General features: G+C 53.0%; 6 protein-coding genes across 6 annotated transcripts; 2 read left to right on the top strand and 4 right to left on the bottom strand.

The window, feature by feature from the left end:
• Window positions 1-3,749: 3,749 nt before the first annotated feature.
• Window positions 3,750-5,522, bottom strand: sit1-0 (Siderophore iron transporter 1; the record flags this gene model as incomplete). The annotated part of the gene is made up of 1 exon (XM_037326397.1): window positions 3,750-5,522. One exon carries the CDS (start codon window positions 5,520-5,522, stop codon window positions 3,750-3,752), a length of 1,773 nt encoding a protein of 590 aa, XP_037175159.1.
• A 2,101-nt stretch (window positions 5,523-7,623) lies between these two features.
• On the top strand, window positions 7,624-8,957 carry Asah1 (Acid ceramidase; the record flags this gene model as incomplete). Its single annotated transcript, XM_037326396.1, has 2 exons — window positions 7,624-8,147; window positions 8,243-8,957. 2 exons carry the CDS (start codon window positions 7,624-7,626, stop codon window positions 8,955-8,957), a joined length of 1,239 nt encoding a protein of 412 aa, XP_037175817.1.
• A 2,380-nt stretch (window positions 8,958-11,337) lies between these two features.
• Window positions 11,338-11,742, bottom strand: RTM1-1 (Protein RTM1; the record flags this gene model as incomplete). The annotated part of the gene is made up of 1 exon (XM_037326395.1): window positions 11,338-11,742. The coding sequence occupies one exon, from the start codon at window positions 11,740-11,742 to the stop codon at window positions 11,338-11,340; it is 405 nt and encodes a 134-aa protein (XP_037175816.1).
• A 21-nt stretch (window positions 11,743-11,763) lies between these two features.
• Window positions 11,764-12,252, bottom strand: PUG1-0 (Protoporphyrin uptake protein 1; the record flags this gene model as incomplete). The annotated part of the gene is made up of 2 exons (XM_037326394.1): window positions 11,764-12,011; window positions 12,081-12,252. 2 exons carry the CDS (start codon window positions 12,250-12,252, stop codon window positions 11,764-11,766), a joined length of 420 nt encoding a protein of 139 aa, XP_037175825.1.
• Window positions 12,253-14,007: 1,755 nt separating this feature from the next.
• CGCA056_v011146 (uncharacterized protein) lies at window positions 14,008-15,049 on the top strand (the record flags this gene model as incomplete). Its single annotated transcript, XM_037326393.1, has 2 exons — window positions 14,008-14,174; window positions 14,233-15,049. 2 exons carry the CDS (start codon window positions 14,008-14,010, stop codon window positions 15,047-15,049), a joined length of 984 nt encoding a protein of 327 aa, XP_037175824.1.
• A 1,982-nt stretch (window positions 15,050-17,031) lies between these two features.
• andK-0 (Cytochrome P450 monooxygenase andK) lies at window positions 17,032-18,703 on the bottom strand (the record flags this gene model as incomplete). Its single annotated transcript, XM_037326392.1, has 2 exons — window positions 17,032-17,379; window positions 17,504-18,703. The coding sequence occupies 2 exons, from the start codon at window positions 18,701-18,703 to the stop codon at window positions 17,032-17,034; spliced, it is 1,548 nt and encodes a 515-aa protein (XP_037175823.1).
• Between the last annotated feature and the right edge of the window lie 1,833 nt (window positions 18,704-20,536).

Genomic DNA, 20,536 nt, shown 5'->3' with positions numbered 1-20,536 from the left:
CCGCGGGTACCCGGTCTATGCTGGAGTTTTCAACCGGATGATGAGATCGGATGACACTGCCGACGAGCGGAACACAAATTAGGCAGTTTGCACCCGGATGGCGCAAGGACTGATGACAAAATCCTCAGGGAAATTTAAGCGACGCGTCCCGGGCCCAGTAAGTCCTTGGCAGACGGCCGGCAGTCCGCGGCGCCGCGCCTTTTCCGTACTAGGGCGGAGCAGTCCGGCTGAGTGTGGCTCATCGGCTCCGACAGGCCCCTGGCACATCCCCAGAAGCAATATCTGAGAGCGTTGCGAACATCAAGAACGATGCATCTTGATACGCTACGTAAGAAGCCAGAGAGTGTCTCTTGAAATTCTGTTCACTTCTTTTCAGAAGTGTTCTGTATGTTCTTCTTTTGCTCTACACTGAGGTTGTCCGAAGAAGCTCGTCGTACGTATTTGCTTATGAGATGAATAGAATATTGAGATAGAGTAGTTAGGAAGGAATCGGGAACCACAAAAGAAACTAATATAGATTTAGGACTGCAGATTTGCGTTGCCGAGAACCATACCCTTGGTACTTTGTACGACACCCGCGTATTTTTCGGGTGCCCGTGTGCAGTTGGGGACTGGCACCGAGTCATTTACTCCATTTAGCTGGCCTCCATAACAGCTTTTGAACATGAGACGAGGATGGGGCTGCAACTCCACGCTGATTTATAATAGAGTTTACTAGGTCCGTTTGAGATGAGTGAAGGTGAGATGCCAGCCTCAAAGAAAGCCCGGAGGCTCGGGCGACGACTGGTCCAGGCTACAATGACCAACTCTTATATAAGTCATTTGACGTCCACTCGCTTTCGCATAATCAAAAAGATGACGCTATTCTGCCCAACAGGCTACCGCTTCTCCCTCATCTGCCCGCGAACTTTTGTAGTATTGAAGAAGACGCCTTACAACCTGCGCACTCATAAGTTCACATCATTGGACCGAAAAATTCCATCATTTAGTGCAATAGTTAAGTTGGAAGTCTTGGGATGACATAACTCGGTTCGGTTGCTTGGTTCGCTGTATACAAAATGCTACCTCGACTCCCATTCTGGTCTGATTCGGCAATGTTGCGCGTTACGGAATATTTCTCGGGAGCACGGGCTGAAACAACATGATTCTGTCAAGCCACATGGTTCAAGCGAACTTGTGGGGGTTGATGCGTACTATGTATTGACTCGTGACTTCGGAAGCTTGCCGATCGTCTTCATTGAAATCAACGTCGAACCCCTTCTTAGACTGCTTCCGAAAACCCTATCTTATATCATCTCGTACACTCTTCCACGGTTAATATTGTCCGTATTGTACTTCACCAGAGCCAATCAACAGGGATTTTTGAGGTCATTAACGAGGGTACAAAACATCTCACGTTGAGTACCCTCTAGTAGTCGAAGCAAGATCTATCACGCGATGCGCTGCTCGACTTCTTCCCAGGGGGGTACCAATAGATCAAAGAATATACTGGAATAACGTACAGCCCTGCCTCGTTGAATGTAAATCAGCGTTACTGGCTATCATGATCCAGAACCGGGGCGAACCTATATGTATTCTCATGTTGCACGCCTGACGCGGAAAAGCCTTATTCTCTTGATCGTCCTCAAGAGTCAGAGCTGTAGGAAACTTAGTAATGTATATCAGACCCACAATGGCTAATTCGGTTTTCATCAGCTCTGTGTTCTTTTGACCTCTCGAATTCAAAAGGAAGAAGACTGGTAGTAACCCTACTGGATATGGGATTGTTGTAGGCATCACTTTCCCTGTGGGGTTGCCACGAAGGTTGTCCTATGACCCTCACAGTGAACCCTTATCATCACAAGCTCGTCTCAAAGATGTGTCAGCAGATGGTATTTTGATGTACTTGCTTGAATACAGCGGAATGGAAAAATGGAATTTGAGCAATATGTCCACGTTACTTTCCATCGTGGGATGTGTTGTCGTGCTTAATTCGGAGTGTCACTACCCGATCCTATATTCAGTCCTCCTATCCTTTCTGCTCGCTGCGCAGTAACACTAACAAACCCAGAAGCCGTTTATTGCAAGATAATCAGCCATTAGACCATCATTAGAAAATAAACAGGAACCTCGTTTAATAGTGCGGACCCCGTTCCATAGCTTGGCTTCTCTGAAGTCATGTTTTAGTTGACCTACCTACCGATGGGATATCCCGTAGTTAGATCTTGGATGTTGTTACCGTCCTTTCAACCTCAGCGACGGACCAGAATACACAACCTCATAAACTACGACAAGGAGACTGACCGGCTGTGCGTGAAATGCCTCATATTCTTCCTGGGGAACCAAACATGCCTAGAGTGATTTTCGTCAACCTACGCTCGCCGCCAACAGACTCACAGCATCACCTGTTCCTGTCCCATCCCCAATTACAAGTAGTGATAAACGGGGAAAATGAACATGATAAGAAGGAGTCCTCGACGCTTGAATACCTTGAGGCACGGTTTACCTGAAACATGGGGTTCGAAGACGAGCCTCCCCAGGATCTAAGTCGGACTCTGATGCTTACACCCTTGGTGGTGCAACTGAAACCAGCTGCTTACAAAGACGACAAGTTCCAATTAGACACCAATTCATCTGCAAGACTGCAATAGAATCAGAGTTTGTGAGTTCACTCTTCAGCCCTCGACGAAATATCTCCCTCTACTGATATTTTGACAAGCACACCCCTCCCGCTCAATGTCAAGAGATGGATTCAAAGATTTACGACCACGGAGAGGTCCGAAGGATGTTGGAAGCTGTTTGAGTACATCCAAACCCGACATGACGAGCCGTCCAATTGGCGCTTACAAAGCCCACATCAAGAATTTCTGCGGAAAGGAAACCAACAGGCCCTTTAAAAATCGCCGAGCAGACTATTCCAGCCGCGGCTAATCAGCCTCTTACTGGGCTGAGCAACCTCACTCCAGAGGACCGCCTCCAGCTCAAGCAACACAAATCTCCCCTCCCTCTCCTCAGGGACACCATTCCTCCGTACTCCATAACCATCAAAGCCACATCGCCTTCTAAAGGAGCACTCTGAGCAATGTTGGGCGGGCTTCCAGGCCACCTTAGTCCTCAAAGACGGCCCTGGTGGAAAACAAACGGACAGCAGTCCAAGTGACTAGCCCGACACGAAAGAGTCACAAGGATCTGGCGAGGTTGCTGATTTCGCGGAACCTCCATTGTACGCGTCGGGAGACAGGTGTATCTTGGCGCAGAATCTTAAATTTCTCGACAGGTTTCTGGGGCTTCATGGCGGGAGGCTCGCGAGGAGACGAATGAACTATTGAATGAGGTGTATCCCTCAATGCAATGACATCCAATAGGATGTATGACGCGCCACCCTGGGCTGTTACGCGTGTGCTAACACACCCACTGATTGCTTCAAAAGATCCAATTCGAGACGTTTGGCTCATCTGATGGCAAAGAGATCAAACCTACATCAAGCGCCGGAACAGTCTACGTCTTGTCACTAGCAATATTTCCACGACAGATGGACCTCGGTAATTGCGTTCATCATGTAACTGCAACAAAAAAGTCTTGGTGTATTGACCCTAAAGAGGGTGGGGAAAATTCGCACGCAACAAAGTGCATGCTACTGCAGAGAGTCTCGAATGGCCTCCGGTTCGCGATCTATCAATATCTATGCAAACGCTGATAAGCAACGCGGTTGTGTAGTGGTGTGGGATATCATATGCTGCTGTGCTCGCTCTCTGAAACAAAAAAGCAATTCATTCCGAGTCGTTATCCGCGTCCGTCTGGACGCGGTCCTCCGAAAGCTTCGGGTTCCTCAGGATAAAGGAGAACCCGACCATCGGGATGCAAATGCAAAGGGCGGCAATGCAGAGAACCCGCTGGACGCCGCTGTAGCTGCCGATGACGGCGCCTCTGACGTCTGTGCCGACGGGGTAGTCCTTGAGGGTGTCGAAGGGCGAGTTATAGATGGCCGCGGCGAGGGTCCTGTTTGGCTGGAAAGCCAGGCTCTCATCCAGGGAGGGGTAAAGCAGCTGCGTCCAGAGCGCACCAGAGAGACAGTTGCCCAGGGCGCTGCCGACGTTGAAGAGCGACAGGTAGAGACTCGTGATGACGGCAACGTGCTCGCGGTCCGCCGAGGCCTGGATGGATGCTTGCGTGGGGTAGGCGAACAGACCGCCGGCCAGGCCCATAATAACCTGCCCGAGGATGAGGCCCCTGTGAGACGAGGCATCGGCGCCGCCCGAGTACGCGATGAGGATGGAGAAGGAGGCCGTGAAGATGCAGGCGCCGGTGACGATGATAGCCTTGAGGCGGCGGATCTTGTAGATGACGAAGCTGATGAGGACACCGCTGAAGACGCCGAAGAAGGAGAAGAAGGACAAGATGCGGGTGGCGGTCTCGACGGAGAAGTCGAAGGCGACGATGAGCACGGTGTAGAGGTAGTTGCCCTGCGTGGACCAGGCGAAGTTGAGCAGGCTGCGGACAGCGAGGGCGGCCCAGACGCCGCGGTCCTTGAGCAGACGGAAAGGGATCAGGGGCACCTGGGCCTGGCGCTCCCAGAAGACGAAGACGGGGATACAGACGATGCCGAAGATGAGGGGCACGAGTATGGTGGGGGATTTCCAGTGGCTGACGGTGCCGCCCGCGAGAGTCAGGGGGGCGAGGGTGAAGGAGAAGGCGGAGATGAGGATGACGAGGCCGATGGTGTCGAGCTGGTGGAAGAGGGTGACGCCGCTGCCCTCCTTTGAGAGATGAGAGTGTCGCGACTTTCTCGATTTTTGGCCGAAGGCGTAGAGGCTGGTGAGTAGCGGGATGGAGGAGAAGGGCAGGATGATGGCCCACATGCCAATACCCCAGCGCCAAGACGTGACGTGCAGCACGGCCGCGGTGACATTGCCGCTAATCCACGTGTTGAAGACGAAGGGAATCGCAGGAATGTAGCTGAAGAAGACACGGGAGCGCATAGACGAAAAGTCGGCGACGAGGACCTCGAGCAGCAGGACGAGGCAGGTGTAGCCGATCTGGTAGAGGATTGCGCCGACGCAAAAGACCTCGACGGTCGTGGCGCTGGCCTCGAAGGCGGTGCCGACGACGTACAGCAATATGGCGGCGAGGGTGGTCTCGAAGCGGCCGTAGATGTCGGCGATTTTTGCGGCGGTCGGTTGCGATGCGACGGCGACGACGCTGCGGAGGACGTTGATGGTCGAATGCGACGAGTGCAGCTTCAGGCTGGAGGTGGCGTAGGGCTGGTATGTTCCCCGCACCTGGCTGTCGAGGCCGTAGGCGTAGCCGACCAGGAAGATCCCGACAAAGAGCCAGACGCGCTCCGTCTGGCTGATGTGGGTTGCTGCCGCTGGGACGGCATCGGGAGTGGTGTCGAAGGGTGGTGTTTGAGTTTGAGTTTGGCTGTGGTCGCTCGGGCGTGGATGCGGTGCGGTGCCGGCGTTATGGTCGGAGGAGGAGGAGAGCAGCGGCGACGTCTCCTCGCCGTCGGAGGAGGAGCGTCTTGCCGCCCATAATCTCTTCATGTCTAAGACAGCGGTCGCGGGAGGGGCATTCGGCCAGAAGTAGGGGTGTTCGCCACGTCTTTTTGTCGACAGGAATGGTGGCAGAGGAGGAGGAAGAACGTCGCTGCAGGTGTTGTCGAAGGGTTGTTGCGACCGGGAGGAAGGTAGACGGTATCAGGATATCCGCGACATTCGAACACGGCAGGCACCACAAACGGGTAGAAAAACCGGTCGCTCTCGGTTGCCTGATAGGATGTGCTGTCCAGGGGTGTTTGTTCTGTCAGCAGGGGCTGTGTTGTGCGTGTGTGTGTGATTTTTGATTAGGCGACACGGGAGAGAAACAAACGCCAGGGGCATGAAGCAGTAAGTAGGACGGGTGATTGAGTGGATGGATGGGGAAATCTCAAAAAAAAAAAAAAAAAAGGAGTTGCAGAGCTGACAAGTTGTGTAGATGAATTATGCAGACCAGATCTGACGGTTCGCCTGCTGGACCTGTTTGCCTAAGAAAGCGAACGACGGCGGCAAGGCGTGCAACGGCAGTAGCGATAGCGATGGCAGCAAAGCAGGTCGCAGCTGAATGAAGGCTGCCGCATGACTTGTTTTCGCGGGATTGGATGGCCTAGGGCGAGTCGGAGAGGATTCAGGATCACCGGGTCGCTGCTCACACGACGCGCACTTTGGGAGTCATCAGTCAGCAGAGCGAAGACCGGAGCAGCAGCGAACAACACACACACACACACACAGTAAAGCCAAGGCAGGAAGGACCCAACCACTGCCAACCACTGCCAGCTAAGGCAAGGCAAAGCAACTAAGGCACGCCGGCTTCCCGTCGTCACGTTGCACGGCGAATCGAAAACGACCGATCAGATTAGATCATCTGATAAGATGGCCCCCCATAGTAAAAGCAGGTGCCAGGGCCAATCACGACATTCGAATCCTGGATTTTCAGGGATGCGCCGCCTTAAGCGCCCAGGAATTCTGGCCGTGTTCTGGTCGTCACGGATGCTTTTTGGCGGCGTCGGGGCGCGCTACAGCCACCTTAGCAGTAAATGGTGGCGGGTTAAAAGGGCTCCGGCGGCCCTCAAAGAAAATCCCCCAGCACGATTTCCCGGGTTTTGCCTGGCAGCAGAAACACAGCTGTCAACATGTGTTGCAACAGACGGCCCAGCCTGCTTTGCTGTCCATGATTCACGACTCACTCCCTGGCTTAGCGACGGCAACGCTGCGGGTCGGACGGAACCTTTTATTGAGCCGATGGCCTGCACAGGTGTGCTGCAACATTATGAGCCCCCGCCAAGGACCCGTCTCGGTTCCCGGCCGGCGACTCGGATTTGCGACGGAGCATGCCAGACATGGACATTCGCCGCCGCTGCCTCGCCTCGGTTACACACACTGCCCTGCTCATCTGCCCTGCTCCCCTTATGTCGTGATTCACACCTACTAAATTGTGTCGCAGAATATGAGTATTAGCTCTCGAAATTCTCCTGAAAGTTGTCTGTCTTTCTGAGAAGAAGCAATGACGTATTTCGACACCAACTGCATCGTCCGGTGACAACTCAGCATCGCAAACGGGCCGTAAGCAAGCATTAGGGGTCGACGGCTGGCACCGAGACACGAATGCGCTCGCCTGCTGATTGGTTCAACACCGCATTCTTCTCCTACGTGGTCATTTTTAGTGCGCCAGCCGTCGCAGCCGGGGCTTTCACTCTCCACCGCGCTGGGCCTCTGTCAGTGCTGCAACCCTGCCGCCACCCGCGCCCAGTAACCGAAAATCGTCACTGTGACTGTCGGCAGCGATACAATATTGCTGCGAACTTGGATCGGAGCTTTTGAACGGTATTGCGATGCTTACCCAGTCGGCATATATGGAAGCATGAACAGAATTTTCAAAGTGTGGCGTAGACCCCGCAATTTAAATGTGGCTGGTCTGAGAATGGAAGGTACGATAGAGCAAGAGCGATAGCGGATGCAGCAAGAGCAGCAGAAGGCAGGAGCGATGAGCAGAATCTGCACCTCTTTCCGCGACAGCATCCATCGCGCATGCATAAGGTAGTCGACGTTGCACAACCTCCGCCCAACCTCCACTCAACCTCCAGTCCATATCACACATGCATCCTTCAAAATGCCGTCAACAGACGCGGTGCCCATCTACCGCATCGACCTCGCCCTCCCGCCAGAGCAGCGATACGTCCAAATAGCAAAGGACTTTGCTGAGCAGCTGCGGGCCATAGCGCCCCTTTGCGACCTTGTCCTTGCACAGATCCTGGTCTACCCGCCCATCATCCGCCTCGCAAAGTTCTTGGTCCGCCTGTGTCTGCGCCGCGTCTACAACGACGACGAGAACCGCGAGATCCGCTCCATCGCCGAGACGGCTGGCGTCGATCTGCATCTCGTCGTCGCCCTCAACACCTTTCTGGATTGTCTGCTGGGGTGCACCTCGGGTACAGTCCCGGTTTGCGATGATGACGCCCCGGAAGATGCGCCGTCGCATTTGATGCATTTTCGCACGCTTGACTGGGGCATGCCGGAGCTGGCGGATGTACTGGTTCAACTTGACTTTGTCGACTCCAAGTCACAACAACCTGATCGCGTCTTGGCGAGATCGATCACGTACGCCGGGTTTGTCGGTACCCTCACCGGCGTCAGGTAGGAGAAGTCGCATTGAGTGCTCTTTTGTGATGGTCGTGGAGTTGACTAGTTCCCATGATTAGACCAGGACTATCTCTCTCACTCAACCACAGGCCATTGCTGAACACCAAGACAAAGTCGTCCATTTTCCACCAGGCCCTCGTGCTACTAGGCCGAAGACCATCGATTTCCTCCATGCTACGTCAAGTGCTGATACCACCTAAACCCGTCGATGTTAAAAGCGCAAAAGACGCAGACACCAGCAGCCTTGTCGCCTTCGCCAACGACTTCGTCAAGAACCCGTCGCCGTCGTGCTACCTCATATTCAGCACCCCACAGGAGGCGGTGGTCATCCAGAAAGACTACATCGGTGGCAACATCAAACACACGTACGACTTCATTGCCCAGGCAAACCACGACACCAACCACACCCTCTGCTGCGGGGCCTCCCATTTCCACCACAAGGCACTCGAGTTGGAAGATTCATCTTCCATTCCGGAGGACTCCCTATGGCTTTCCGGATCGGCTGAGCGGCAGAACTTTGTCCATGACAACTGGAAGGCTCACAGCAAGAGATTAGGGGCTACTGCCTCGGCGGTTATCGACGACACAGCGGAAGGGCAGAGTGGCAATGGATCGTGTATCGCTCTGGCAAAGAGTCTCCCGCCAAATCCTCGAACTCGAGGCGTTACTAAGAGCGTCTTAAAGAGGTGGATGATGTCTGAGCCCGTGTTCAATGACTTCACACACTTTGCAACGGCCATGGATCCGCTTTCTGGGGATATCGTTTTCCTTAAGAAGGGTGAACTAAACATACCGTCTCTATAACTTCAGAGCATGGACCAAAGAGCTGCTGGCTGTAGCTCCAATGAGCAGTGTCACCACTTCACATGCCTCGGTGACTAACAGCTTAATTACAGTATTAGAAGTAAATTCCATGAAGCAAAAGTCATCCTAAGTAGAAACACTACTTCTAGTCAAAAGTGACTTTTCCACGTCGTGAAAGACCCCAAGCAAGAAGCCTCACCTTGATAGAAGGAGTCTTCATGGATAGTAACTTTATTAAAAAGACCTAACCCCTCATATCCACTGAGGTACATGTAGAGCTGATAAGTGACGGTTGAACTGCATGCCCAAGCTCTTCAACCCAACATTTAAGTAACGGACCTGGATATCATTCACAAACACTCTAAGCCGCAGCATGGTAAAGACCCAGCTCATTGCTTTACTCGACCATCCTCGGCGAAATCCACAATTGTGATGACTGCCTTGCCATCACGCCCTCGCTTCCCAGCATACTACCATGCCTGCTCCGCCTCTTCATAGGGAAACGCTTCCACCCGCGATACCTCGATCAACCCCGCGTCAATCATCCCCGCCGCCGTAGAGAGCGCCTCTAAGCTCCGTGACACAATAAAGTACTCATACCGCACATCAGGATACCTCCCAGCCTCCTCTGCCGGACCACGGCCAAATGCCCATTTCGGCGCCGGGTCGCCGACGGTGATGATCATCCCGTCGGGCCTAACCACCTCCCAACATTTACCCAGCACACCTCCACCAACCGTGTCAAACACCACATCCACGCCTCGTACCTCAGCACTCCAAGTTTCATCATTGTAATCCACAGCCTCCTGTGCCCCGAGCTCTCTCTCACTTTCTCCTCACTTCGCGACGACGCCAGCGCAACGACCTCAGCCTCGCAACGCGCCGCAATTTGCACGGCAACACTCCCCACCGCACCGCCGGCGCCCGTGACCAGCACTTTCATGCCCGGCTCAACCTTCCCGCGGGTGATGATCCCCTCCCATGCCGTAAGAAGCGGGATCGGCAATGCAGCAGCTTCTTCATGCGTCGCAGATACCGGTTTCGGCGTGACTTCGTCCGGGAGGCAGACGACTTACTCCGCCTGTCCGCCGCCCCCGCGGTCTGCGGCGATGAATTCGAAGACGGGCTGGTTGAGGCGCAAGGGGCCGGTGTAGGTGGGCCCGAGGCCGGCGACGGTGCCGGAGAGCTCGTGGCCTGGGATGCGTTGGGGCGCGGTGTAGAGCTCGGGCCAGAGGAGTTCGTCAGCTGTAATACCGGCGGCGTGGACGCGGATGAGGATTTCGGAGTGGTTTGGGACGGGGGTGGGGAGGAGGCGGGGCCAAGGACTTGGATTGCTTTCATGTTTGCTATGGAATATTGATCGGGCTGAGTAAGTGGTGTATAGGTGTGAATGCCGTAGCAGTGAGAATTTATTGGCCTTTTGATTGGCATCGTCGCAAATTCTCATCGTATTTTAACGGATTAGAGATAATGGCCGGTAGGACATAGCTTCGGTAATCCACGCCGCGCGGGATTGGGGTCGGGAATCGAGGTGGGGCCGGGTACCCGGTAGTCCGCATCGGGGTCTCGTTCTGGCCACCATCATAACATGACTACATTAGTCTACGAATGGGAGCCCGAAAACAAACCAAAGCCTCGGTTTCCCAACATACTTTCAGATGACATCGGCGGGTATCCATATTCTGTCGGTGTCGGCTTCACAACATCTGTGCTTCCGCTTGAACAGTCGGCAGATGAGATGACGGGTGGCTCACCTCGGCATTTCCATGAATATGCCAGCACGTATAAGAAAGGTCTGATATGCTTGATGTTTTATTGAGTCAAGTGTATACCTTCAGCATAGAATCATTCTATCATTACGCAAGATGAATAATCACACCGAAGACAGCCGGTGAGTGCCCTCCCCCTCCTCCTCCACATAGTCCTTGTCATTTTGCTTACCAAAACAGCAACCGACCTCGAGAGACTGTCAAAGTCCTCTACGACTACCAACTCCAGAACTCTCCCGGGAAATCGATCGTTGGAGTCGAGGTAGAATATCCACCCGATGGATTCACCCCTCCCCATCGCCACTCGGGGGCAACGGTGATTGCGCGCGTCACAGCAGGCACCATACTGAGTGGTATGAACGGGAACCAGCCAAAGGTCTATAAAGTCGGCGAGAGCTTCATGGAACAGCCGGGATGTCACCACACAGTTGGAGAAAACAACAGTCGAGTGCTGAGCGCGAAGCTGCTCGCGATCTTCGTCGTCGACTCTGAGGTTGTGAAGGGCGGGTATGATGCGCTCACTGTGGTTGACGAGGAGTGGCGCTGAGAATGAATGTTGGTAGACGTTGTACAAAAATCGTCTTCTTTTAAGACGTCTAACTGTCTCCCGCCTAAGCTAGGTTTCCGAACGGACCCATAACCACCTTCTCAGACGTGACGCGTTGCCTGCCCTTGGTCATACTCCCTTGCGAATCATTCAGCTGTCCTGGGTGGAAGACAGCAAACGCAACCATGACCGAGAACATCAGGAACGAATCAAAGATATACATCATCGCCTCGCGCTGATTCACAAAACCATACCAGCCTTGACCAAATTCCGCCGCCCTCACCAAATTCCGCACCCACACAGCCACCACAGAGATCACCAGCGTCCACACATACCGCCTCCAATTCTCTACATAAATCACCTCCCTCTGCGTCGCCCTCTGGAACCTCACAACGAGCACAAAGTACACCACCAGCACAAACAGCTGGAACAGCAGCCCGCCCAGCACCACGTGGCCGCCAATCTCCATAATCTTCGGGTCTGCGATGACTTAGACCAGGGAGCCCCCGATCTGCGTGCAAAAGGCGACGATGTCGGTGAGGATGAAGATGCTCGTCGGGCTGCATCTGCGCCGCGGGTAGCCGAGGAGGGATTCTTTGAGGCGGCCGAGGGTGATGTAGAGCGTGGCGGAGATGAAGACGGGGGCGACGAGGATGAGCATGGGTTGGAGCATGAAGGGTTTGGGGGAGAGGGGGGCGGAGCCGGCCCAGGCGCGGCCTAGGTGGCCGAAGGTGTCGCCTGTTGCCCTTTTTGTTAGACTCAGTTTCTCCAAAGCCGGATCGTTGATCTGGAGGATTTTGAACTTACATATGCCTCCCAGTACCATTGGGATGAAGTATTTAGTCTTGAACTTTCGTATCAGGAAGATGTGGTATAAAGAGATGCCAGCAAAAAAGAACAAGAATATGACACCTGCGGCCTTGGAGGGTGTGTATGGGTAGAAAAGGACTTTTCCGTCCTCGAAATGCACAAGACCCATGGCTTATCGTTGGTGTTTTTCGAATGATTACTGAACCAGGAAGAGGGCGTGATAAAGACCAGAAATAAACTGTTGCGCCGGTTGGGATTGGGATCACAGTACAAGTTGTTGCCGGAAACGTCCTAAAGAGTGTTTCCGAAGTACAGACATCCCAAAAACGAAGCCTCCGAAATGTCACTGCCAAGTTATTAAATACATAATAGGGGTCTCTGCGGCGTTGTTAGAAGCAATTCGCGCTCTGCTCTCGACCAATCGCTGATTTTTCGCATTCTCGTATTATGTGACTGCCCCACAATGCTCCGCCTCCGGCCCCAAACGGAGCCTCCAGAGCCTCGATGAAGGATAATGATGATTTCCCCATAACTGAGAAAAATTCATTCTTTGAGGAAAGACAACGATTTTTCGTCGGCCAGTTTTCTTATGGTCATGTTATTCGTACGAGCACTTCCGACCTGGACGTCCATGCCATGAGCGTTTTCTTTGCTTTCGAAAGTACCTGAACCAAAGTCTGTTGAAGTAAATCAAGCCCGAGGCGCTTGAGACGACAGCAACCGTCCAAATCAATGAAGACACCACTGTATCAATAATTTGTTGTTTTGAATGCTGGAATAGACCAATGCAGTTTCCCTGCTCCGTTGCTTACCTCGCAGGGGCATGATTTAGGTAGATCAAGGCCCTTGTGAAATGCGTTACGATTACGAACATTGCGAGCGAACTAGGTGAGTTAGTCGCAGCCGTTTTGCGAGAGAGCTGCACATTAACTTCGAAATTATGTCGTTTTGTAGTGGTAGTGGGCAAATCCAGGATAGACTCATCCAGATGTCGAGCCCAGAGTTTGCGTCTGATCGCCGTCTTTTGGTAGCTGCCAACTCAGAACAGCAACCTCCGTACCATCATCCTAACATGGATCTCGAAGTTCCGGATCTGGCGGGTGTCAAGTGAGCTCCCGCGAACCCATTGGTAAAAGGTGCAGCCCCGCAGAAGCTCGAGAAGCTTAATCCCAAGCTCCATGACGGCCACAAGATGAATGGCCGGGACGACCGTCGCAGGTAAGAGAAGTTTCAATTGAGAGGGTGTGAATGCCAAATAGGGGACCTGTGGACGGGTTCCGAGAGCGAGGTACGGTGAATAGCAAGCCAATTGCTGGGTAAGGCAGGTTTTACCGGGAGGGGTTCAGTCGTGACAGCAGAGTCCCATGTCAAGTTGAGAGACGTTGTTATCTACAACTCGATCATCCAGCTCGTCATGTTTCGACAGCTCTGAGAATAGTGATGCCAAGCCGTAGGTTCCATGCAAACAGAGAAGAAATCTCGTTGTAACCGTTGATGGATGCCCTCTCCGTCCGATCTTCTCGAATCTAGGGTTGGAGCCGAAATGCACGTGGCTCGCTTTGAACCTTAACCTGCTAATGAAACGCACGGAGGTGGGAAACAAGCAATCTTCGGGCGGCGGGACGATCAGACCCGGTGTAAATAAACACTCCCAAAGTCCAGATGAAACCGGACGCGAGAAAAGCTTCCAGTTGTACTCTCAACGATGCCTGGAAATGGTGAGTTTTCATGCGGGACATGGATGGATCGGGGGAGCAGTTCATTAATCATCTGAGGAGCGATGAACGCCCCGTTGAAAGATAAAATGTATAGGTGTTCCAGGCTTGAACGCTCCCTGTTCTACACATGTGTGATTAATTGGGAGACCAGCTACTGCAACACGATTGTTAACAGTCTACTGTGACAACCCGTCCATCTTATCACTATGAAGCCCACGTTGGTGCTTTTTACTGCCGCCCTGGGCTTGGTCCAGTGCTTGCCACAGCAGCAGCCAGGTGGCGAAACGCCAATGGACAAGGCGAAGAAAGTCCCACAAGGCATAACGAAGGCGAAGGATGGCTCAGTCATTCTTGACACTACAGAGAAGGTGAAGTGAGTATTTTGGTGATGTAGGTTATATGCAACCGAGGGACACTGACGAAAGTCACAGTGGCCTTGACATTCGCTTCCGTATCAGTGGTCCAGCTGCGCAGTTCACAAAGACCAGCAAGGTGCCCGATGGAAACAAGGAGGAAAACGCCAAGGGAGACCTCGGCTTGCACGTTTTGCTCCACGGAGACAGTGGCTCATCCTTCTTCGACATGCCGAACCAGGGTGTCAAGGACAATTTGGCGGGTGTGACGGTTCTTGCTCCCGATCAGAATCTCCACTGGGGTGGCGGCAAGGGCTTCAACCGCACCGATGGCGTAGCCCATGCACAGGCTGTCAATGACCTCGTTATGAAGACACTGCCAAAGTACATGGCATTCAACTCCTCTAACGTGTACTTCACTGGTATTTCAGGCGGATCCCTTATGCTGAGTGGATACTTCATTCCTGCGCACATGGGGAATTTCGCTGGAGACGGTCATGGTGTCATGTTAGGCTGTGGCGCTATGGAGCCTAGGGTGACAGTTGAGGCCTCAGCCCGCGACGCCATGACGAAGACACGAATTCACTACCAAACTTCGCAGAAGGAGCTGGACCGCCTGCAAAAGTCTATCCCGATGGCCATGAAGGCTTACGAAGGCATTGCTTCAGAGAAGGGTCTGAAGAAGGAGGACATCAACAAGCTCCAGACGGCCAACAACAAGCCCGATGGAGGGCATTGTCAGTTTGACGGAATGGGGTTTGGGTCTGGGATTCAACTGGTTGTTGACCACTACACTGCTGTAATGAAGAAGGGTGGCAGTGGGAAGATTCCGGGGATTGGCAACGTGAACCAGGGCGTTTCGGGCCAAGAGTTGAAGTTCAAAAGTGGCAACTGAGGAAAGCCATATGAGTCGTGCGAAGTTGTTGGTGAATTTGCTTTGGGCCTGGTTTATGTACATATGCTACTATGACCGTGATATGGAGCATGAATGAATCAAGTTTCTCATCACATGCGACCGAATTAGACGATGTAAGAATCAACATAACTTAGCTTGAAGAGGTACAAGTCGAAAAGGTTGCGGCAGTCTCGTCCTCAGTATATCGACAGACACGGAAAGGGCGTCGAAAAGAAACACCTCGAAGGCTACTGAGTACAACACGCCGCGTTATCACACCTAAAGAGGGGTGTCTGAGGAATTCCACCGAGATGCCTATCGCCCGCATAGTATCAATAAATATATCTCAACCTATTTCTGTCAGATACGCTGAAGAGGCAGTCAGCCGGACTAAGGTAGCGTTTGGATCAGTGGAGTCGCAACTCAAACATGACAGGAGTACAAGAGAATGTAAGGTTGTTGTGCCATGAAGTCACAAGAAGCCTGGGAAAAGTCAGTGAAAAGCGGATTACAATACATAACTCATGCGCATTTTTCAATTAGTGCGTGGTAAAGCCATGGTGAATATGATTGCCGTGCTAGTGAGACTTAGAAAGGCTGCCGCTATTTAATGGAAGATTGTACCACCGACGCCCAACTCAAACCACACATCTGCATGTACAATCTAGCTACGAGCTGGTCTTGAACAGGAACAGATGAAGAACCACAGCCAAATATCCAATTGATCCTATCGGCCACGCCAGAAAACTACACCTTCCCGTACACCGACCTGAGTGCCTGGTTCGCCGACGTCAGCTGGTGGTTTGCCTTCAACATGTTGCACACCGAGGTGCCGGCGACGAAAGACCAGATCGCGTACTACCAAGCCAGCCAGAGGTTCAACAAGGCTGTTCTTTTGGGGCCCAAGGGGGATTGTGCGATGGAATTCTGTAAGGCAGTGGGGTATACCGGCAGTCTGGATCTATGCGGAATCAGAGTAAGTAAACTTGCCCAGCTGATGACAAGCTAGAGCGCTGATGTATGTGAACAGGTTGTGGTTTCTTACTTTCTGGAAGCCATCCTCGTAACAATGTACCTCGTCGTCTTCACCATCCACCAAGTGACCCAGCAGTTGAACAACTCCTCAACAGACAATCAACGTACGAGAACTCTCTCTACGATCTGAAACATACCTCGTCCCACACTTCCTTCGCAACAACTGCATTGTCTCCCCCGCCCCCTGGGCCGCTGTCACAGCAAACAGCGTGGCACAACCCGGGATACCAGCCGTTTCAACAGCAACAGCAACAGCAACAGCAGCATCAACAGTCCCAGTTTCAGCACAGAAGCATCTGGGATCCTTATTTCCACACGGGGTGGTAATTGTGATCAGAGGACAGATCAATGTCTTATTAGTGCTATTCTGAACTTTCTCATATGGATTCTTTAGGATGAGGTATATGTCATGACGGCGTGTAATGGATTGTAAACGTCAAGCATCGTACCGGTATATAAGAAGGTTTGGTAATGTGTGCAAATTAGACAAACATTTTCAGCATCTTGGTACTCGTGACTAAATTCCGAACTGTGACTTTGAACACCAGGCAAATGCCGAAAACAAGATGATTCCGCAGTTACTTGACGATAGAGCACTTGACTCTGATTGAGTCCCAATCGCCTCAATTCTAAATTTGGGGAGAATGATTGATAATAACGAGCCCAACCGACTCTCCTCTAATACTGTAATACTATTTTAAAAAACCTGCGCGTTGACAGCCGGCCTTTCAACCTATGCTGCCACATAAGGGTTTGTGCTTGCCCGAGTGCTGTGTTGCTAACGAGTCGAGTGTCAGACTTGGCGGGATTCCTGTAGAGAGTGCCACCTTTTCTGGCTGCAGTCCTGAGCAGTCGCCGCTCTAAACTGAGACGAGACTGAGACGAGCCTGAGTATGTAACTAAGTACCTGATCCAGATCCCGTCGCCGGCCTCGAGAGTTTCGCTGTTCAGGCCGCCCTCGACCATGCGTCGACTCGCAAGTCGCAACGGAGCCCCTTAGGAAGCGCATCCTGTGTGCCCAACTGCATCATGCTGTCGGCGTTGGTCGGGGAGGCCGCATCCTCCGAAATGCGGTATCTCAGTAGCAGATAGGCCACCAACAACTTCACCTCGAGAGTGGCGAAGGCCTTGCCCAAGCAGATGCGCGCACCGTAACCCCACGGGATGTAGAACGTCTCCATGAACCGCGTCCGATCAGGGCCAGCATTGAGCCAGCGGCCAGGGTCATAAAGTCCCGGTTGGGGGAATGCTGATGGGTCATGCTGGATGGCCAATGTGGAGGTAGATACGACAGTCTAAAGATGGATCATGGACGTCAGTGAGCTGCTTCGGAAAGTCGGTGATTGTCGTGTGCATGGAGATGCGGTGAAGAGAAAAGAGTAATGAATCTGGAATAAGGAAGAAGTCACGGCTACTTACCCCCTTTGGAACGAAAACCCCGTCATACTCTTTGCCAACCGGCACCACTCTCTCAGCGCGCCCACTCGACAGAGGATTCAGACGATACGACTCCTTGACGCAGGCCTCCAGGACGGGAGCCGAGTTGATGGCGGCGAATGACGGGAACCCGTTTTCGCCGGCGGGCAGGGCGAGGAGCTCTTGTCGGATGCGTTCCTGCCAGACGGGGCTGCGCGCGAGGTTGTACAGCACGTAGGTGAGGGCCACCGTGGCGGTCGTCTGCGCCGCGTTCAAGTTGTCGAGCGTCTCCGCCTTCACCCACGAAGCCGGGAGCGGATCTCCCCGCTTGTCCCGGAACTGCTGAAGCCGGGAGAGGAGAGACGTGTTGTCGCGGTAACAGCTGTCGTCTTCCAGAGTGGCGGCCACCTGCCGTTCGCTCCATGCCGTGAGGTTGTCTTCCGCGCTGAGGAAGTCTTTCTTACCGGCCAGGCGAACCATGGCGAACTTGATCGCGTGGTACACAAGGGGAAAGTTGAAGAGCATGGGATTCCACAATTCGCAGTGTTTCAGTCCTTCCAGCATGTTCCGCTCCGGTCCCGGAGTTTCCACGGTCCTCGTGGAGTGGCCGGATCCGAATATCAGTTGCGTGATGTTGTCGAAGGCGTAAAGATTCACCCGGGAGAAGAAGTCAACCGTGGTGGATCCCGTAGCCTGGACGTGACGATCGATGTCCTCCAGGAAGGCGACGACGCGCGAGTGGACAGGGTCGACGCAGGCGGACGTGTGGATGGAAGTGGCCTGGAAGAAGGCGAAGCTGATCTTCCGCCGCTGTCGATGCTCCTTGTAATCGAGAGTATTGAAGGTAGCCCGCTCCCCGTAGGATATGAAATGGTCGAAGTAGTGGCTTTTGGGATGGCGCCCGGCCGTTCCATAGATCTCCCTGGTCGACGATGGGGTGCAGAACGAAACCTCGCCCGGGGCGATCAAGACGACATGACCATATTTTTGATGCCATTCATGAACTTTGGCACTCCTTTGCAAGTTCAGGTCAATCAGGGCGAGCGGAAGGCGAGATATCTTGCAGAGTCGCGGCCCGGGGATGTGGGAGTAAGGAGAGAACCATAAGGCGTGGAGGACATAGCCGGTAGCGAACAGCAAGAGGCAGGAAAGCACCACCCACAGAGCCACGTGGCTTGGGACGAGAAAATGTGTCAAGAACATGCCAACAAGTCGGACTGAGAAATATGGATGGAACACACACACACACACACACAGAATGAACACACGGGAGAATCTTGTGTCGATGCCGGTTTTCAACCGTCAAGAGCTAGGTATTTATTTATCCAGACGAAGTCTCGACCGCACTGTACAGCCTGAGGACGTTTCGTCGCCCTGCCCGAGGCGGAATCGCACATCATGAGAGAAGTCCGTCTACAGTTCGTGATTCCACTTGCAAAAGGTCCCGTCATGGATCCTGTGGCCCACATATGGCGTGCCTCGATCAAGAATCTCTGCCTGCGTTGTGCCTTGTACAGACGCTCCGCCGGCGCAACGAACTAGAATCTTCCGCCACCATGTCCTTCACCCAGCCGTCAGGAGCCTAAGCTCGGGTGATTACCATCCTTCTCGTCGAAAGAGAAACTTCGCTAACGTAATGCTCCGCAGCCGCAGATCGGGCGGAAAAGTGAGAGCTGAGAAATCTGACAGACTCCATGATGGATTCATGTCCTGCATAAGCTCGGGCGAATAGACTGTGCCGTAAGAGCTTCGTGTTCCATGTTTCGATACTAACTCGTGCCCCGAGAGCAGCATGAGAACCCAGCCAGTGGTAAGATTCGCAAGTTGGCCAATAGTATTCTCAAGCAACTGAACGGAGGGATGAAGTTTATTAAACATCGCCTTAGTCAGAGTGGGGCGTACTGCCGTCACATTATGGCGTGCGCACGCCGACCTGGAAAGGTACGTGTTGATGTTACATACGCATAAGCTCACTCTCGGTCTCACTTTCTGCCGTCACGGCCGTCACGTACAGCGTAGGATTTGCTGTATTTGGCGCTATCGATAAAGATTCTGCATTACGGAAGAAGAGAAAGAAGGGAAAGTTGCTTGGCTCGCGTTATGTGAAGTCGAGCGGCGAGACTGAGACTGAGACTGGCCTAGGGTTAGGGTTGTACGGTCGACAGGTCCGGTACCGGGTCGAGGGCTCAATTGAGGTTCAAGCTCTGGACTAGCAATCCCGTCTTCAGTCTTCAGTAGGACCAACTAACATGACTAGGTAGGGACTTTTGTTGTCATCACCCCGCAATACGATCAGGAACGGACAGCTGAACGGGCCTCGGTGGGTCATGAAGGCGAAATGAAATAGCCTTGCAATTGACAAGGAACTGGTGGGGCGGAACGGTGTGGGGTCTCGGCCCCGCCGACCCATACGGATGTCCAACACGACTGCCAACCGACAACATGCTACGTAGACATCACTACCTTCACTAATGCTGAAGTACGTCCAGACTTAGGTCTTAACAGTAGTGACTCAGACAATAGGGCCCGTGTATTAATCTTACGTATGAAGAAGAACGATAAAATAGGTGTGTATGTCCATTGTAGCAGCTTACATAGGGAATAAGCCCCCCTTGTACAGATGTCGTACTACTGTTGCTTATACATAATGTATAATGCATATGTACTTATACCCTTGCGGTCAGTAATCCCTGATCCTGGTGCGTAGTGTACTAAGCGTTCGGGTACACATCCGGTTCTGTATCTGGCCCTGTATTACGTATTACGCGGCGTATGCCCCGCTTATGTTGGCCTTTTACAAGTGTGATGTTGCGGCTTATGTTGGCCGCCAACGCGGGTGGCTACCCCCGGATAAATGGCTTGTTTCAGGCAATCTCCAGACCTTCCCCAGCAGGCAAGCGCTGAGCCTCCCCCGGAGTAGGCAGCAGCTGCGCCTCTCTCACCGCTGCCCTCTGTCTGACATTGGAGATCAGCCATCAGACTTTACCCCCCCCTCTCCCCCCGCAACACACAGTAAGTAGGGCACGGAAAAAAAGC

The sequence above is a fragment of the Colletotrichum aenigma genome (genome assembly GCF_013390185.1).
Source record: "Colletotrichum aenigma strain Cg56 chromosome Unknown KSG_Cg56_contig07, whole genome shotgun sequence".
Classification (NCBI taxonomy): domain Eukaryota; kingdom Fungi; phylum Ascomycota; class Sordariomycetes; order Glomerellales; family Glomerellaceae; genus Colletotrichum; species Colletotrichum aenigma.
Note: the sequence above shows the minus strand (reverse complement) of the source record. Positions and strands in the feature narration are given on the sequence as shown.